The sequence below is a fragment of the Colletotrichum abscissum genome (genome assembly GCF_030869225.1).
Source record: "Colletotrichum abscissum strain IMI 504890 chromosome Unknown Scaffold_10.1, whole genome shotgun sequence".
Classification (NCBI taxonomy): domain Eukaryota; kingdom Fungi; phylum Ascomycota; class Sordariomycetes; order Glomerellales; family Glomerellaceae; genus Colletotrichum; species Colletotrichum abscissum.
This window is the reverse complement of record NW_026849988.1, coordinates 431,794-445,177: the sequence shown is the minus strand read 5'-3', so window position 1 is coordinate 445,177 and position 13,384 is coordinate 431,794. Positions and strand designations below refer to the sequence as shown.

The window sequence follows — 13,384 nt, the reverse complement described above, 5'->3', positions numbered from 1 at the left end:
TCGTGAGATGTCACCGGGCACAATTTGCATAGCTCGGTTATGCTATGCTGTGCTGTGGCTGACGCAGGCTGACTGCTCCATATGCCATGCGCCACATATCATCAGCCACACCTCTCGATTTCTGGATGACTAAGTTGCTGAGTGCCTGTGAACAGAAGTCGAGGAGGCAGTCGGCGCTAAAAATACTAACGGGCCGCTCTAATGATTTTCCCATATCAAACTCTCCCTGACGTCGATGTAGCAAGGGTCAGCCAGTTTCGAAACGCCCCCTGAACAGGAATGACACTGGTCCGAACGCCTTCTTCATCCCGTCATTCCGCTGTCGAAGAAGTGAGCCGCCCCCTGGAACCGGTCTGTTCTCTACGCCTCTCCTGTCTCTCGCAAGGACGAGAAAGTCTGGACCATCCCACGTCCCGGGAGCGCCATTCCCACTGATCAACCTCAAAGCCAAGCTTCACGAATAAGGTACACCGGGGTGAAGACTTGGCAACATGCAGCGGCCGGGGTAGCGTCCGCCGCAGTCCCTCGACTCCCCCTTCGAAACCCCGCCTTCCCCTGCTGACTTTGCTACCGGAACTTGCTGAAAGCGAGCGGCTTACTGTCTGATCTTCGCTCGTCCTAGCCTTGGGCAACAGGGGTTGCGGCTTGCGAGAGAGGAGGATCGATGGGCTTCTGTGACAAAGGCACTCATTTTGACTAGTGGGGCCACTGCTACGCGGCTTCTTCGTCACAGCCCAGTTTCAGACGTTGCCCCATCGTCCCCTCTGGAGTCCTCTACTCCCGCGATCAAACCTCACCCCAAAAAGATGCCGATCTATCCACTTACCTGACGTGGGCTTGAAGCAGACACCAGGCGGACAGGCTGGGGAAGATGGAAGAGATGAGGACAGAGGAGGAAGAGAAGTCTCCAGATGATAGGGATGGGCCAGTCAATCAGCTCCATATCCCATGGTTTCCTCAACTCTCTTGTTCCAAGTCTTGGCACCGTTCCTGTAAGTGCAGATGACACGCCGGGAAGTCCCTTGTTTTCACCCACGTCGAACTTGGCCTCGTCTGGAAGAGCTCGCGGCTGCCTCCTTCGTGGATGACCAGGGCTATTGAAAGTTGCGAGGGCAGGCGGGTCGCGGCGACCACGGCCAGGGATGGAACCGGGCGTTGGGAAGCCCTGACCGCTTGGTCTCAACTTCATGGTGCGGGAGCGACAGGACTGTAAAGTTCCAGTCAGAATTTGGATGGCAGATCTGCGTGTGTGTGGCCGTGTAGCCGTGCGCTATCGGTGTTCCTCGTCTATAGCGTCCTTGTCTGATGTGTGATGTCGATGGTGATACTTGGCACAGAGAGACCCCCCTGAGGGGACGGGGGGCGAAAGTAAGGTATGTGGGCTTCATCGATAACATACAAATACGTCCGTCTCCTTGCCGTGTTCTGTTTCTTTCGATCTTGTTAGTCAACCAACACTCTCTCTCAACGTACTTGACTTTTACAACCTTCTCTTCTTGTACAACTTATCTGCTCGTCGCCGGCCGACCACTCGTTCCAATCAACAACTTTTCCAACCAACCGTCAAAATGAAGTACTCCGTTTTCACTCTTTTCGCCGTTGCCGCTGCCTTCGTTGCTGCCGCTCCTACCGAGAGTACGTTGCCATCTCGATTTGGCTATAATGGATGAAGCTTAGGGAATACTAACATGAGCTCAGTGGTCGAGAAGCGCCAGGCTGCTTCCACTGTTCCCGTCAACGAAGCCGCCATGACGGATGCCAACGGCAACATCGTTCCTTTCAACACTGCCGGCGTTTACCAGGCCAACAAGGAAGCCGGTCTCTAAACAATCAAGCCAAACCGACTTAAAGAGAAGGATTGGGAAATAGAGCCCGACGGACACTATCACGAACTGCAAAACGACAACACAACATTATTAAATACGTCCATAAACTCGTAATCTGGCGGCAATACCGGTATGGAGGGTTACAGGGCGATATAGGCATCATGGCAAATCAATCAATGATTTTGGCTTTACTTTGAATTTTGGGACCGGAACCAGAGGAATGGGTGACAGACAATATCCCCCCGCCTTCTGTGGCAGATAATTCTGAAATATAACCTGGCAGTCAGTAGCACGCCGCTATGCGGTTGTCACTGGCTTCCAGTCTTTTCTCACAGGAGTCATTCTTGCAGTACCCCTCGCGCTCTCTCCTTTCCATGCTTGCGTCAGCGGCATCATCTCTGATGTGTGTCAATCAATGCGCCAGCCAAACTGTCACTCACCATCCATCACGTCAAACTGACTCGGCAGGTGATCAGCCTCTCGAACATAACCGGAAGAGGAAGTGTCCCGACGACGGTTGCTATCTTCTGCTTACTGCAAACTTGGGAAGACCTAGGCTCGAGGAAGACCACAACTTGGCTGTAAGCTTAAACGCGCCAAACCCACTCCATTTGGGCGGTGGCAGGGGTACGCCTGAGAGGGGCAGCATGCGCAGCTCGCTTCAGACGCCTAGCGCAGTGGGCACAACGACCTGTCTCCACGAGTAGTGAGGAACTGGGGGTCCGGTTTCTCGTCTGGTCGCTCAGCCACGCTACATCGTCTTGCGAAGCGGGTTCTCTTCCTGCTTTGATACAGCTGCTCCGCTGAATAGCCTGCTGCGTTGCGGACGGGGCTCGGTAATGCGAGTGCCTGTTTCTGGATGCTCCATGGATTCATTATTTTTCCAGCGAGCCCCATATGTCTGGATTGTAGGCTGAGTGCAATCGCTGTCACGGCAATGCTGACCCGAGTCTCTGGTCTGTTGGGGCTGGTTGGCAACAACAGACAGGGCCGCTCCACACCGCCTATATGCAATGGTCAAAGGTCGATAAGAAAAGGTCGAGATCATTTGGGGCTCAATAGAGTTTGTGTCTGATGTTTCGTTGGTGTTGGGGCGATTGTTTGGGGGCGTGATGCATCGCAGACAAGGACGTTACATTCCGGGCATCTGGGTCGTTGACAACTTCAGAGTTGCTCAGTTGTCGGCTGATGGAGGACGATCCAACGAAAGTCAATTGTCGATGATACTGCTTCTTGACGAGCTGACGTCTTTGACATGAACGTGACGGGACGGGCGGAGGACAAGGATTACTGCTTTGGCATGGCCAGGCGTCCGATTCGTGCCTTTGGCGAGTTCGTTATCGTCTGAAACTGACTGCTTGACTTGGCTGCTCATCAAGTCATGCCAGCCGGTTGCCGTTCTATAACGGTGTGCTTGATGCCCTATGGCGATCTTTCATGCTTCCGCATCACTTTTCCCGCCGTACCAGGCGTTCAGATGATGTCTTCTCATTTGATCAGCACACGAACGGAAGCATTGACGTTGAGTCTCCCAATTGAGACATTATTTGGGTCGTCTAAAGGAAAGATTTAAAGTTGAACAGGTAAGGGGAAAATGCTAAACAGAGATGGAAGGCACAGACGAGAGACAAGGTGGCGACCCACCTTCTAGTTTCCATCGTTTGGGAAGGCTCGATGGCTAGGTATTGCAGTGCACAGCCCTCTCTCGTCACCTCAGGCGTTGACTCACTTGCTTCTTCCACCGTCTTCCAATTCCGCGCTCACCTCCAAACGTGTCTTGGTCGTTTCTTTTTACCAAGACTGTCTGGTAGCCGATGGTCTCGACTGCAGACAAACTAACAATAATCTTCCGAGCTCCCTACCCTACCCTGCCATACCACAACATTGCACCAACGACCCAAACGATGGGTACTTGTCCCGTTGCGTCGGACTCCAGAGTCACATCCAATGCAACCAAGTGGGTTAGGGACAGACCCAACCTCAATGAAGCTCGTCGTAAACAATCCGGCCTCGCCATGGCATCTCACCTTTCCCATCTACGGTCCTCATCGAGATAAACTCGCGCAAAGTCCTCGTGCAAAGCTGCAGCCTTGACGGATCACAGCCTCACCGTCCCATGCAAGGACAGCACAAGAGATGAACAGATTGCAATAGAAACCAGGAACCGGACGATGTCTCTCGTCCCTGGCGTCAGCAGTGAGACGCTCGAATTAGCCTTGAACTAGACCGCTTTCAACATTTCTCCCCACCCTGTCAGCCCTGCTGAAAATGCCGTTGGTTTCTTGGGGAGGAGACCAGAGCTCAGAACAGGCTGAACAGCCAAGGAGAAGTCACCACATCATCAAACAGACCAACAAGACCGGCCCAGTCACCCACGTTCGGACGTTGGACCAGCCAGTTAGTGGGAACCCCTCCCCACCACGACTTTCACTAGTTACAGCAGCCCTCGATGGTCCTGTTTCGGAGACCAGTGCACCCAGAACGAACAAAACGTGTCTGCCTGTGCCGCAAAATGATACAATCTCCAATGGGTTAGGCGGGGAATTTTACAAGTGGACCGGTTTTGGTTGATTTTGCCTGCGCAGCCACCACAAGCGCGTCTCATGCCCATCGACAGCCGATCCTGAAGGAAGACGACAAGCGCGTAGCGAGATGAAATTGGAGCCAACCCTTGATCTGCCCGACCCTCCACCTCGCTATAGAGAGCCGAAACTCTGGGACTCGCATTTCCTGTTTTGTTCGACATCAGCTAGGCTGTGAAGCTGGGTGCGCATTTGTTGGCACTGCGAATCACCTGAACAAGAAGGACTTTGCAGCCATCTGTTCGAGGTACCGCGCTTATTGCCCACTATGCTGTTGTCTGCCATGCTGTCAGCGCAGCGTCTCTGGCAGTATCAGGATGCTCGCTATTGCCTGGTCTGCGAGGGACGAGGTGGGCATGAACTGATGGCCAGGGCCGCTTGCCTGATCGAGTGATATCGATCGTATGGCCCTGACCTCAGCCGCAAACGCCATTCGATGCCTCACACAGCACAGAGTAGTGGGTGGGATGGCAACATTCCACCATTCGGCAAGATACTCGCCCTTGCGTGGTGGTCCACGGAAGGGAGCCGCGCAGGCATAGGGGTGGTGGCTATTCTCGCGGGAAGGCGTCACGGCGTTAATCTCCTCATGGCCCGAGACCCTGAGATCACCCTAGCTTAGCTGCTAGGCTCCAACAATCCAACGATGACTAGCGGAGGACCCCCGTTGCTCCCAACGTTCCCACTGCTCAGACTCCTTGAGTCCTTCTCCAAAGGTATCCATTACGCCCCCGATCAGTGCTAGGAGCTGAACTGGGCTGACAAGGGGCAGCTCACTGCGGGAACCTGAAGGGTTTGTCCAATGAAACAATCGTGGCTGTATACAGAGTACGCTTCACCGCTTTCAACCTGGAGTAGAGCGGCCCCAGATGCCCTGATGCCCAGCCAATCCGCCTAGGGCAGAAGCAAGTTGTGACTAGAGCGGTGTTTCCTGGACAGGGCTTGGTGTCCCTCGATATACTGCAGCCTGGCTGGGAATTCCTCTTGCTCATTTCAGACGTCCCGGCTTTCTGGAAGAGGTGGTTTTATATATAGCAATTTGCAGACACACTCGAATCAAGCAACTACCTGCCACCTGGGTCGCCTCATCACAGCCTCCCTTTCCGCGCTTCTCGGGCCCTGTTCCGACTGACTACCCCTGTCGTCATTGTTATGATTTTCATCCTAAGACCTTCAGCTTATAACTCCCTGTGTTCGCCTTGAGTCCAGACTAGTCTTCCTCAGCCTCGAACAACAACATCAACTCCGGCGACCCGAGTCAAAAGCCTCCGAGGAACATCATCCTTACCACAAACAAGAAACCGCAGCAATGGTTCTACACCGCCAACAAGCTCAGTTCGACCGGTCAAGATGGCGCATGGCGCTGCTTGTGCCTCTTTGGATCCTTCAGTTGCTAGTCTTCCTCGTCGTCATCGCTCTCTTCTCTTGGCGCCTATCGGATACTCTTAGGAACTGGGAAACCGAGGAGGAAACAAAAGGGATGTTTCCCATGGTAGAGGTCGTGTAAGTCAGGGTTGGGACTGTGTTTACCATCAAGTTCGTGTACTGACCCGGGTATAGTTGGGAATCTGTCAACATCGCCTTTTCCCTCGTCTGCCTATTTTCCACGTTTTACGAAATCTCAAAGCTCGCCGCCGAAACCCTGACGCCATGGACCATGCTTTTTACCCACATTTTGAAGATCGTCTGCTCCCTGGCCGTTCTAGCTCTCGATGTTGTGGTATTCGTGCAGAGAAAGGACAGCCACTACTCAGTTGTTGGTCTCGGCTTGGATTGTTTTCTTCTGTAAGCCACGCCGATAATCATGACTCCCTTAGGGACACAATTAACAACACACAGAATCCTCGTCGCCATACCAGGCGTTTACTCGATCCAGACGTATCGCCGACTCGTCAAGTACGACGACTACCATTACCCCGTAAACCACAAGCCCTACGGCTTCAACGACCTCGAAGGCGAGACCTCCTACAATGGTCGCCTTTCCATCGGCGGCCTTAGCCTTGCAGACCGTTCCCTCCGCCGGATATCCACATCCTCAACAAAGTCATCGCTTCAGAAGCAAGAAACACAACAGACGGCACAGCAACAGCAACAGCAGGAATCCGAAGCAACATCCCTACAACGCAGACCCTCGCAGTATAACAACGAAAGAGACACGCAGTTCGATAGGTATATGGTCGAACGCGCCATGAGTAATGAGTTTGGGTGGGCGAACAACAGCAGCCCCGGCGCGGATCCCCTTGGCCGAAGCGACAGCTATGTCGGCAGCGGATCAATGTCAAACGGAAAGGTCGTTACGCGGGAGAGCATGGGACGCGCGCCGAGCTGGGGCAGCTCGCACGTCCTCGTCGCCGTGCCAGAGATGGACGAGGAGGAGGCGGTGCATGGTCGTGGGGGAGATAGGCAGGCGCTTCTTGGACATCGGAGGCAGGACAGCGACGATAGTGTTGTCGGACCGAGCAGCCCACCGATTTTGTCGGCTATGCCGCCGCTACCGAGGATCGAGATCGAGGAGTCGGATATTGTTGGCGGCGGTGCTGGGGAGAACACTTGGGAGCGGAAGCGCAAGAGGAGCCAGTGATGCTTCCATGGTCCTCCAACTCGCAGAGAGAAAAGGCGGATGATTGAAAAGTGGTGGACGGATATACCCTTCTGATTTTCGAATTGTTTTCTTTCACTTCTTGCACAGACACTCGGTGTCTGATTGCAAACTTGTACACTTTTCATCTTGTTATACCACGTGGGTCACGGCGTTCCGGGTGTTGGATCGGACGACACCAAAAGGGGGAAAAGTTGGGATGGAAGAGAGATCCCAATGTTAACGAGCCACGGCTTGATTATAGATCACTCTCGCTTTTTTAAAAAGACACATTACTGAAAAGCATCGCACCGCGTTACAATTATTTTCCCCTGACTGGTCTTGTCATGCAAAGGTGTCTCCCATGGTAGGTCCGAGTGGAGGTGCGCCTCACACGGGAATCATACGTAAGGTTCATGGTCTTAACTTCGAGAGAATATGGATCTCAGGTCAGTGTGCTTGACTTGATTTGCTTACTGACATAGAGAGCCTTTCTCTTTACGGAAGCCTAAATTCTCTTACCGAAAATCGCTTCTCTGCATTCGACTATCAGCACCTCATCCCCTTCCTTCACAGGCAACCGTTTTCACGCCAGAAAATATTCTGTGAAGCGAGCGAAAGCACACACACATGAACACGTGAAGAACACCTCAAATGTACTTCATTTTAGTCAGGAACTTGGCTAAGACCGCTCACTTCCCATACCCGCTCAAAGATACCCTACAAGGATACCCATCCGTAGGATGCGCAGCGCCCGCCTCCACCATGAAAACCCTCTGCCCGCCCAACCCGCTCGTATCAATCTTCCCTTTACCGCCGTCAATCTCACCATAGCAATCCCGGATATCAAACTCCCGCACCACGCACGCCAACACGGCCCTCGCCTCCGTCATGACAAGCTGCTGTCCCACGCACAACCGCGGCCCGTACTCGAAGATCCGCCAGCCGCCCTTTGGCGGGTACAGCTCGTCCTTTGGATCCGTCACGAGCCATCGCTCGGGTACGAACTCGTCCGGCCGGGCCCAGTACCGCGGGTTCCGACCAATAGCCCAGTGTAGCATGTTGACGGCGATGCCGTCCGTCGGGTAGGCATTGCCCTCGGCGTCGTGCAGGACTAGATCCGCGCAGCCCTGGCGGATGCCGCCCGCGGGCGGGAAGAGGCGCAGGGACTCCTTGATGCAGGCGTTTGTGAAAGGTAAGGCGTTGAGCAGGGCCGGGGTTTCCGCGATTTTGGCCGGTGCCGCGGAGATATCGGTGCTGAGGACGGCGTCGTGTTCTGCGCGGACGCGGGCGAGGATGGGCGGGCGAGAGGCGATGTTGTGCAGGCAGTAGACTATCGTCGCGGCGGAGGAGTCGTACCCGGCAAAGAAGAACATGCGCATGTTGCGCGTCATGAGGGAGAGGTAGGAAGCGTCGAGCTCCCCGCGACCCGCGTTCCCGGGTTGCGCGAGCCAGTTCTCGAGGGCGCTGTCGAGGACGGATTGGAAGTTTTCCGACTTGTCGCGGTTGTGGGCTTTGTTTTGCAGAAGGGTGGCGAAGCGGGCGTTGATTTGGTGCTCGATGTGGTTGTCGAGGATGCGCCCCCCGTTCCAGGTGCGGAAGAGGAGGAAGGGGTCGATGGGGGCTAGGAGGTTCTCGGGCTTGTGGGAGGTGAATTTGAGGCGGAGCTGGCCCTTCATTGCCTCGGCGAGGGGATGTTGCTGTTTCTGGGTTTCGAGGCGGACGTTTAGGAGGACTTCGCCGATGACGTCGGTGATGAGGTCCAGCATCAGGGGTTCCAGCCTGAACATGTCTCCCTCGTCACTACCACCACCATCGCGCCGGGAGGTGGAGACCCTGGCGCGCAGCCGGTCGGTGAAGGTGGCAATGTTGCCGAGGATGATGGGCACGGCGGCGGTGATGTTCTGGTTGCTGAAGCTGGGGTTGAAGAGGGCGTGGAGGTTCTTCCACGGCCGGCCGTTCGTGTCGAACTGGCTCGGCCCGCCGGTGATGGGGTGGAACCAGCCGACGAGCATGGGGGGCTTCTGGGCGCCGGCGACCGGGTGGTAGACTGTCTGGTGGGCCTTGTCCGGGTCCGTGACGACGAGCATCGGGTCGGCCATGGGCCAGGTGTCGATGTAGTAGGCGCCACTTTTGCCGTGGAGCTCGCCCAGGCGGGCGAGGGCGTAGTTTGCGTGGACGCCCGGCGGAAGGGTGTCGAAAGCTTTCTTAGCCTCGAGGAGATTGCCGAAGAGGAAGCTGTGGGGGACGATTGGCTGTGTTTTGTGGTTAGTCTGATGTGGATTTTCGTGATAGCCTCTCATGACGTGATGTAGCGCGATGAGAAGGGCGAAGGAGAACTCACCAGTCCCTGCTTCCTCAGCTCAGCCATCTTGCCCCGGTGCTTCCTCAGAAGCCTAAAAAAGTATAACACCGATCCCACGGCGGCGACTAGGACGGCCGCCGTGAGAGACCTCAGGATGTAAGCCAAGACCCCGTCCATGTTGTGCAACTCAAACTCGATGTTGAATGTGCAAGATATGTCACCAGCCGCTGAATGTCTCGGGAGTGTCAGCCACGTCGTGCTCCACTTGGTGCCAGCTGTGATATGTTGCAGAGTTGCCCGAGTAATCTTGATAAAAAAACGCCTCCCACCGTCGACACCGTCGTCGCGTGGCACAAAGTGCAATTTCACCAACGGTTTCCGCGTGCGACGGTGCGCGGCTGAATTGACGTTTAAACTTTTGTGGAAAGAAAATTGTCCCGAGTATTTAAGCAGAGATATTTTGAGATGCAGTGAAAGAACAAACGGCGCCGTCAGTGAATGAGGTCCGCTCCGATTTAGGCTCCCGCGTAAGCATTGACTCCGTATCCGATGCTCCGTACGGAAACCTACGTCTTTTATTCACCTGATTCGTGATAAGCTAGGTCGCTTTAAGGTTCGCTAGAGCCCTATTGACCATTCCGTAGGTTACGGATAGCTCAGGAGGATTCAGGGGCCCCATTTGGGATCGGAGGCCCAGAGGGGTTGTCACTTGTCAGCAAATCATCCCGGGAAATTAAATCACCTTCCACAATGACCACAGCACCTGAGTAGGTTCGCGATAGACGAGATTGCATCAAATTCACCGTTTCCTCAAAGTTCAATGTAATAAAAGATTCAAGTTGGGGTATCTAAAAATGCCTCTAAAGTGATGAGTGTCAGAATGCAAATCCCAATTTCTTTCATTTTGAAGAGAATCCCATGGTGCGCCAGTGTTGTTCTGTGTTGCCTTTTCCTTTCCTTTTCTTCCCTAATTCCGTGATCCCCAGTCTCCCAAACTCCCGTTTCCAGAACCCAATGCCAAGGAGAAGCGTTGAATGATCCCCCCAGGCAACAAAAGAAGTAATGCTGCAGAATGCTGCCTTTCGAGTCTGCGAGGTGTTGACCCTGGCGCTGAATAATTCATCAAGGGACTTTTGCTCCTCGGGCTTGTTGTTGTTGTTGTACAAAAAGTATACGTGTTGCGATCCGATGCAGCCACAGCGACAAGGGCATGCGGGAGGATTTCCATCGGCTCATGGCGCAGAACAAGGCTTGACTATCCTTCGGACTAGATGGCTGATGTTGAGAGATTGCACATTTGAAAGCTGTGTTGCTTTTGCAGTCTCGTGCCCACCATGGCCAGATTACATCGGCAGATGGCTGGCAAATAAGATAGCCCAGTCAACGACTGTCTCTACCTCGGCACACCGCCGGCGAGGCCAACAGCAACGGACGATGTCAAGAATTCCAGGTCGTCGTATGCCTGACGCTTGCAGCCCCGTGGCGGCTTACCCTTGACAAACCCGTGGCTGTAAGCATCGCCAAGGACGCTCAGGTCTGTCGTCGAGTCTTCCGGCTGATCAAGTCTTCGCACGACAACCAGGGACGACGCACGGGACATCATCCAAATCTCGTCGCCGGACCTCGTTTGGTTGGGAACCAGCACTAGAGCGCCGTGATCCTGGGTTAAGGCTATGCGGCGACTGCGGTCCTTGACAAAGGTCTCGAGGAATGGGATGATGGGCTCTGTGCTTGCGGCGAGGGGGCCTCTGCCTGAAGCGGCGTCGGAGAGCAGATTTCTGTCGTCGAGAGCCCAGAATTGGCGGAATGAGTCAGGGTCTTCGCCAGCGCCCACGGCTTGCTCGAAATCGCCGAGGCCGGTGAGACCGTTGAGAACTGGGCTCAGAAATCTGCTGAATGACTTGACGATCTCGTCTCTGGTGAATCCTTCGGGATACCGGTCCGTAGTTATCTTATTGAGGTTGTCGCCTGACAATGTCCGCAAAAGGGTGTTCATGTGATGCTCCTCATCAGCGTTTGGTGAGCGCATCTTGTAGACGAGGGTCAGGAGCTTGACTAGGGGTAGAAGCTCCTTCATGTGAAACAGCTCTTCGGATATCTCGACAACGGTGTCAACGTAGGTGCCTCCGAGCTGGACCTGCTCCGAGAGGAGATTGCTGGCAGGCATCGTCTTGTCGATTGAGAGATTCATCGTCGTGTGCGTGTGCGTGAGTTTGGGCGCGAGTTTGGGCGTGAGTTGGAGATGGGATGGACGGTGGAATGGGTGGGTGAAGTGTGTCGATGAAGAGTGACGAGAACGAGAACAGGCGCGGAAACTGGGCGTGGCAGGAAGGGGGCATATATCAAGAAACGAAGGGCCCAGACTGTCGTCACTGTCCACAACGGCGGGTCATAGTGGCCTTATCTAGACGAGCTATGAGTTTCCGAGCTGCCGGGAGTCTGGCAGCAAGGGTTTGGTACGGATACATGGGAGAGGACAAGGGGACGAAGTGCTCTGTACCCCGTACCGGTAGGTAGGGTATTGTTGTGTAATTACACGAGAGAGACTTGAGAGCGCGCTTGCGCCTGCTTCTTCCTATCCGGGGAGCGAGTCCGGGGAGACTAAGTTGGCGTGGTTGCGTAAACCGGCGGGGCCCACTGGATGGGAAGGGCAGGATGTGCGGGTTGGAGTGGACTTGGTGCCGGTACTGACGGGACCACGAGGACCACGATGTCATGCGTTATGGAGACTGGTGAAAGCTTGAATATCGTTGGAGCTGTAGCTAGGTGAGCTGTCCGCCCGATATCTAGCTACGGATACTTGTATAGTGTATGTGTGTGTGTGTGGAATGGCGGCCATTAGTCGTGCAGAGAATGTCAGGATAAAAGCCTGGTGTCAAGGTTCGCATCAGCCGCTTGGCACTGGGGTAGTCTGCATCTTGGTAGCCGCATTGTCACTGGCCTACTGCGAGGTACAGACAGAACGAAAGTGTGCAGATGTAAGTGCATGTGTAGCGAATCCCAAGGTGAAGTAAGCAAGGATGAGATGGGAATAAGATCTCTGTGCAACGGCACATCCAAGCCGTACGAGTAACAGACAAAGTAGACAAGGCAGACTCGCGCTGACGGGGAGATGGAAAGATGAATAAAAGTTTGAGCCTTGAGGTATCCGTAAGTTGGTCAGGTATCAGGTAAACGGAAAGCAAGGCGCAGACATACACTACGCAGTAAGGGGGGAGAGACGGAAAAAGTCTGGCAGAGATGACGTCGAGAGGGGGTTCCGCTTTTGACGGGTCCCCGTTGCATTAGCGCTGCGTCTCCGTTACCAAGTGAGGTACGTTCCCAAGAAGTTAGGGGCAGGAACCGGGCACACGGACATTTTTGGTGTGCCTTCCTTGCTTGCCTGCCCTTGCCTCTGCCCTTGCCAGCCCCTTCCCTTGACTCTGGGCCCCTGCCTGCCTCATGTCGGGTCGCTCCAGGGTCCGCTCATCCAATGTCCAGCGTTGGAATCGGGAACTTGTTCACGGACGCATCAATTTGATCAAGCACATGAAGCACAGTCCTTTGAGTCCGTCCGTCAATTTCCAGCCGCTTCTTCATTTCTTCATCTCGCCTGAGACGCAACATCAAATCAGATACACATGTCCACGAGATTAGTTCTGTTTACAGCAATCAACAACAACCCTAGCGAGTCAGCAGAGGCATGCGAGGTATACCGACGCGGAATGCAAGCCAAGCTCCTGGGCAGTACATGTGCAAAGGAATAAGCTGACGCCTGACTTGCTGTTCAAACGTTCAGAGTTCAACGCTGATGTCAACCTGTCTCGCTTGTTCCGGCGATGCGGCACGCACCAACGAGTACCTATCCGTGTGTGCCGTGCCATACGGTACAATTCGTCGGCCACGGTGATCTGCCAACCCCGCGTTGATCACTCCCACGTCTCTCCCTGTCAGCCAACTTCAGACGATTCAGATCCTTCAACGTCAACCGTGTCGTGTCGTCTCGTCCAGCTCGTACCATCATCGTTGCTCTCGTTCGGCTTCAATCTATCGCTGCCGGTAATACATCCTCAAGAGTCACCAATATGGTCAAAGTCCTCATCATCATGGCCGA

At 54.4% G+C, this 13,384-nt stretch overlaps 6 protein-coding genes across 6 annotated transcripts; 2 read left to right on the top strand and 4 right to left on the bottom strand.

The window, feature by feature from the left end:
* Positions 1–37: 37 nt before the first annotated feature.
* On the bottom strand, positions 38–1,189 carry CABS01_05091 (uncharacterized protein; the record flags this gene model as incomplete). Its single annotated transcript, XM_060538461.1, has 3 exons — positions 38–226; positions 600–644; positions 827–1,189. 3 exons carry the CDS (start codon positions 1,187–1,189, stop codon positions 38–40), a joined length of 597 nt encoding a protein of 198 aa, XP_060405633.1.
* Positions 1,190–1,568: 379 nt separating this feature from the next.
* CABS01_05090 (uncharacterized protein) lies at positions 1,569–1,826 on the top strand (the record flags this gene model as incomplete). Its single annotated transcript, XM_060538460.1, has 2 exons — positions 1,569–1,635; positions 1,699–1,826. The coding sequence occupies 2 exons, from the start codon at positions 1,569–1,571 to the stop codon at positions 1,824–1,826; spliced, it is 195 nt and encodes a 64-aa protein (XP_060405632.1).
* Positions 1,827–4,697: 2,871 nt separating this feature from the next.
* On the bottom strand, positions 4,698–5,132 carry CABS01_05089 (uncharacterized protein; the record flags this gene model as incomplete). The annotated part of the gene is made up of 2 exons (XM_060538459.1): positions 4,698–5,010; positions 5,095–5,132. The coding sequence occupies 2 exons, from the start codon at positions 5,130–5,132 to the stop codon at positions 4,698–4,700; spliced, it is 351 nt and encodes a 116-aa protein (XP_060405631.1).
* Positions 5,133–5,717: 585 nt separating this feature from the next.
* On the top strand, positions 5,718–6,989 carry CABS01_05088 (uncharacterized protein; the record flags this gene model as incomplete). Its single annotated transcript, XM_060538458.1, has 3 exons — positions 5,718–5,911; positions 5,969–6,193; positions 6,248–6,989. 3 exons carry the CDS (start codon positions 5,718–5,720, stop codon positions 6,987–6,989), a joined length of 1,161 nt encoding a protein of 386 aa, XP_060405630.1.
* Positions 6,990–7,678: 689 nt separating this feature from the next.
* Positions 7,679–9,468, bottom strand: CABS01_05087 (cytochrome P450; the record flags this gene model as incomplete). Its single annotated transcript, XM_060538457.1, has 2 exons — positions 7,679–9,241; positions 9,331–9,468. The coding sequence occupies 2 exons, from the start codon at positions 9,466–9,468 to the stop codon at positions 7,679–7,681; spliced, it is 1,701 nt and encodes a 566-aa protein (XP_060405629.1).
* A 1,216-nt stretch (positions 9,469–10,684) lies between these two features.
* CABS01_05086 (uncharacterized protein) lies at positions 10,685–11,482 on the bottom strand (the record flags this gene model as incomplete). The annotated part of the gene is made up of 1 exon (XM_060538456.1): positions 10,685–11,482. The coding sequence occupies one exon, from the start codon at positions 11,480–11,482 to the stop codon at positions 10,685–10,687; it is 798 nt and encodes a 265-aa protein (XP_060405628.1).
* Positions 11,483–13,384: the final 1,902 nt, after the last annotated feature.